At 44.7% G+C, this 4,158-nt stretch overlaps 1 protein-coding gene across 2 annotated transcripts in view; it reads right to left on the bottom strand.

Annotated features, from left to right (window-relative positions):
• Positions 1–3,609, bottom strand: part of pomgnt1 (protein O-linked mannose N-acetylglucosaminyltransferase 1 (beta 1,2-)) — a 49,511-nt gene extending 45,902 nt beyond the window's left edge. The window contains exon 1 of one of the 2 annotated variants that reach the window (XR_007263043.1): positions 3,272–3,609. Coding sequence is in view for 1 of the 2 variants with exons in the window: in XM_020530294.2 (XP_020385883.2) it covers positions 3,272–3,391 (120 nt within the window). In the remaining variant the exon portion in view is untranslated. The remainder of the gene's footprint in view (positions 1–3,271) is intronic. The other variant, XM_020530294.2, reaches the window with a different exon arrangement.
• Positions 3,610–4,158: the final 549 nt, after the last annotated feature.

Here is a 4,158-nt window from a genome sequence, read left to right as displayed (position 1 = left end):
GGTCACCTGAAGTGATGAAGTTGCGGATGGTCTGGGAGATGATGTTTTGGTGGTCAGAGGTGCATCATGATCAAGGGGGCGGTAGGAGGAGGTGTCAGAGAGCTGACGCCTGGCCTCGGTGATGTAGAGGTCAGTGCGCCATACTACAACAGTGCCTCCCTTGTCTGCAGGTTTTATAGTCAGGTTAGGGTTGCAGCGGAGGGCTGCATGTTCTGTGGGGGAAGAGGTTGAGGCGATCGATGTCTCGACGGCAGTTGGAGATGAAGAGGTCGAGGGAAGGTAGGAGGCCTTGGGGTGGTGTCCAGAAGGAGGTGGTGTGTTGGAGGAGGAGGGAGAGGGGGTCAGTAGAGGGAGGGTTAGGCTCGCGATTAAAGTAGTATGCGTGGAGACGGAGGCGGCAGCGGCAGAAAAACTGTTTAACATCCAAGCGTGAGCGGTATTCATTGATGTCAGGGTGCAGGGGGATAAAGGTGAGTCCTTTACTGACGACTGACTGTTCGTCCTCAGTGAGGGGGAGGTCTGGGGGAGGATGGTGAAGACCCCCCAGGGCTGGGTGCTACTGTATTCTCTGGAGCTGCTGGCTGTGGAGGCAGTGGGCAGGGTGGTGTCGGTGGTAAGTCCTGGATGTTGGCATGGTGTGAGAGAATGCGGAAATGTCCAAACTACCTGTACTTGAGAAGTCACAGACTTGGAGGAGATGGGGTGGTGATAAATGTAATTACATACACAAAAACTGTGAAAATTAAAAATGAGTTTAAAAAAAGGTTGGAGAATGTGTCATGTAAAGAGGTGAGGTCTGAAATGGTTAACACCAAGGAGTGCCTTTAGCACCAACTAATGTGATATGAAATGAATACGGTTGGAGAACAGATTAGGATCCCAAACGAGTAAGACTGCTATCCATGTCATCCTCACAGTCCCTGTAACATTTTAATTATTACATCAGTGTAACCTGTATTTAGTTGGTAAAATGCAATAAAGAATGTCTTGTTTAAGACAAGAGCCTCTTCTCATTGAACTAGCAAGTGGTTTTCATTGACCATACCATACAAAACAGAACCTGCATATCCCTGCCTTGAGGGGATGGTGGCAGCAAACCTACCAAAGGTGAGTAATAATGTAGACAGCATCATATGATGTGGTGGCCTGTGATGAGGATTGCTCATGGAACATTTGTATTTTGTGATGCTGAGAAATAAATAATGGCCAGAACACCAGGGATAACTCCTCTGTTCTATTTCATAATAGCACCACAGACTCTCTTACACCAACCGGCAGGGCACATGGGACCTCAGCTTAATGCTTCATTTAAAAGACAGAACCTCCAACAGTGCAGTACTCTTTCAGTACTGCGTTGGTGTGTCTGCAGTTAACTTATGCTCAGGTCCTGGAATAAGAGGCAAAAATGTTACCAAGCCACAGCTGACATGTGGCACAAGTTGCAAATACAGCATAAGCCCTTATAAGCTATCTTGTTAAATTAATCGTACTAACTTTGATAAACTTTTTTTAAGACAATAAAGTTTGTTTTGTTTTGAAACATGTAATTTTGTGACATAGTTCAACAGCCAATTACTGCATAATTAGATTTTTTTTTTCTTTTATACATTAATGGTCTCCAATAGGATTGTGACACATAAAAACCCACTGTGTGCATTTGATGTTGGCACAAAGGGACTGCATATTGATACATATGAAGAGACAAACAAGGAGGAGCAGGAGTAGGAGTAGGCCATTTGGCCCTTTGAGATTGCTCCATCATTAAGCCCATAGCTAATCTGATTTTAACTCAAATCCACATTCCTGGCTACCCAATAACATTTCACCCCTTGATCCACTTCTCCCTTAAAAATATTCAAAGGCTTTGCTTTCACCACTTTGCAGGAAGAAAGTTCTAAGACTTCTTACCTTCTGTGAGATAGAATTTTTTGTTCATCTGTGCTAAATGCACAAGCCATTATTTTTAAAAGTGATCCCTACATCTAGATTCTTCCAGAATAGGAAACATCTTGTCCACATCTAGCCTGTTAAAACCGTTAGGGAATTTCTTTATTTTTATGAGAGAAACTGAAAAAGGCCAAGGAAAAATCATAGGGGGACACCAGATGAAAGAGCATGAGAACCCTAGACAGATAAGAATGGAACAAGCTGACAGCAGTCGGAGACCAATTAAGCAATACTGTGGAGGAGTGTAGGAGAAAGATGTTGTGGTAAACCATGGTAAAGGTCATAGAAAAAGCAGGAATGCTTGCCTGTAAAGGGAGGCAGTGGCAATATCATTGGGCTGATAATCCAGAATGCCAGTTTAATGTTCTGAGGACATGGGTTCGAATCCAACCACAGCACACAATGCAATCTGAAATCAGCAGGGGATGGTAACATGGTGCTCATATCACTGGATTGTAGATGCATGGACCTTACTAGTGCTTTAGAAGCACGAGTTCAAATCCATCCATGACATTTATATAAGAGACAGATAAATCTTTATACATTAACGGCATCAAGAGTGAGCTCAAGGGGCTGAAAGGCATACTCCTGCTCCTAGTTTCTGTGTTCTATGTAAGTGACAAAGTACGTTATAGGTTATTGACAGGCACTACATAAAGGACATAACTAGAAGTAGAATTATGCAATATAACTCTTCATGTCTGCTCTGCCATTCAACACAATCATATATGAGCTCATCTCAACCTCAACTCCACTTTCCTACCTGCTCTCTATAACCCTTCAACCCATTACTAATTTAAAAAATCAGACTGACTATCCCAAGTCCAAGCATCCACCACACTCTGAAGTAACAAATTCCAGAGATTCATGACTTTTTGAGAGAAGTAATTGCTCCTTGTGTTTTAAATCTGGTCCCCCTTATCTAAAAACTGACATCTCGGTCTAGATTACCCCACAAAAGGAAACGTCCTCTCCATGTTTACTTTGTCTATCCCTCTAGCGTCTTATTTTTTCTGAACTCCAGAGAGTTTTGGCTTAAACTGCTCAATCTCTTTTCCTAAGACAAACCTCTCACGTCTGGAATCAATCTAGTGAGCTTTCCCTGAACTACCTCCAAGCAACTAAATCCCTCCTCAAGCAAAGGGGACCAAAACTGCACGCAACACTCCAGATGCAGTCTCACTAATGCCTTGTACAGGCACAGTAATACTTTCCCGTCTTTTATACTCTTTGGCGATAAATGCCATACCTCTACAAACTAAACACCGACCACCGACCTCCCACCTCCCCCACAAATTCCTACGGGCACATGAGGCCTCCTTACCTGGCACAGCCTCCTCACTGACCGCTGCCCCGTTAACCTGTACTTCCAAGCGATGAACCAGCTCCTGTGCCGCCGCGGGACGAAGGGTTTGGCCCGCGGGTTCGGCTTCCACTCGTCCATCACCGGGAGTGAGGGATAGAGCAACTGCCAGCCCGGGGCCTCACCATAGAAACACCAGCGTCGGCCCGAACAGGCCGAAGGCCCGCGATCACCGCCGTTTATTGTGGCCTATAGATCATTCCCATCCACCCGCCTGGGCCTGGACTCTGACCACTACCCAAACCTGGAGCCCCCTCCCCCACCAGCCAGCTTTCACTTCCGGGTCCCGTCACTAGATAGACCATATTCACAAGCGCCATCTTGAATTCTGCGCCCCCTGTCGTTCGAGTCACCCGTCTCACTTGTTTAGGACAACCACAAAGCAGAATTAACCGGTATCCTTATTGCAAACAATTATCCAAAAAAAAACTGGGACATCATGTCGGTGTTTTGTTACATTAAGGTTATGACTAAATCTTATTTTTCTCCAGAGATAGTAGGAACTGCAGATGCTGGAGAATCTGAGATAACAAGGTGTAGAGCTGGATGAACACAGCAGGCCAAGCAGCATCAGAGGAGCGGGAAGGTTGACGTTTCGAGCCTAGACCCTTTTTTTTCCTCACTTTATCCATCTGTTTGCCCCACAACCCGGTTCTCTTATGTGTCCTCCTCTAATATTATTCGGTTGTATTTGTTTTAGCAAGATCTGTCGTTGAGGTCCATTGTGTTACAATTCTAAATTCTAAAAAGACATTTCAAGCAGTTCAGTACTTTGTTTAAAAAAACCTGTTTGGAGGCTTTAAATGTATAGTAGGCTAGACAATGCCGTTTCCCAGTTGAAATTTGCC

This window comes from Rhincodon typus, chromosome 10 (assembly GCF_021869965.1).
Source record: "Rhincodon typus isolate 14 chromosome 10, sRhiTyp1.1, whole genome shotgun sequence".
NCBI classification, from domain to species: Eukaryota; Metazoa; Chordata; class Chondrichthyes; order Orectolobiformes; family Rhincodontidae; genus Rhincodon; species Rhincodon typus.
The sequence above is the reverse complement of the archived record's forward strand: the minus strand, read 5'-3'. Positions and strand labels throughout refer to the sequence as shown.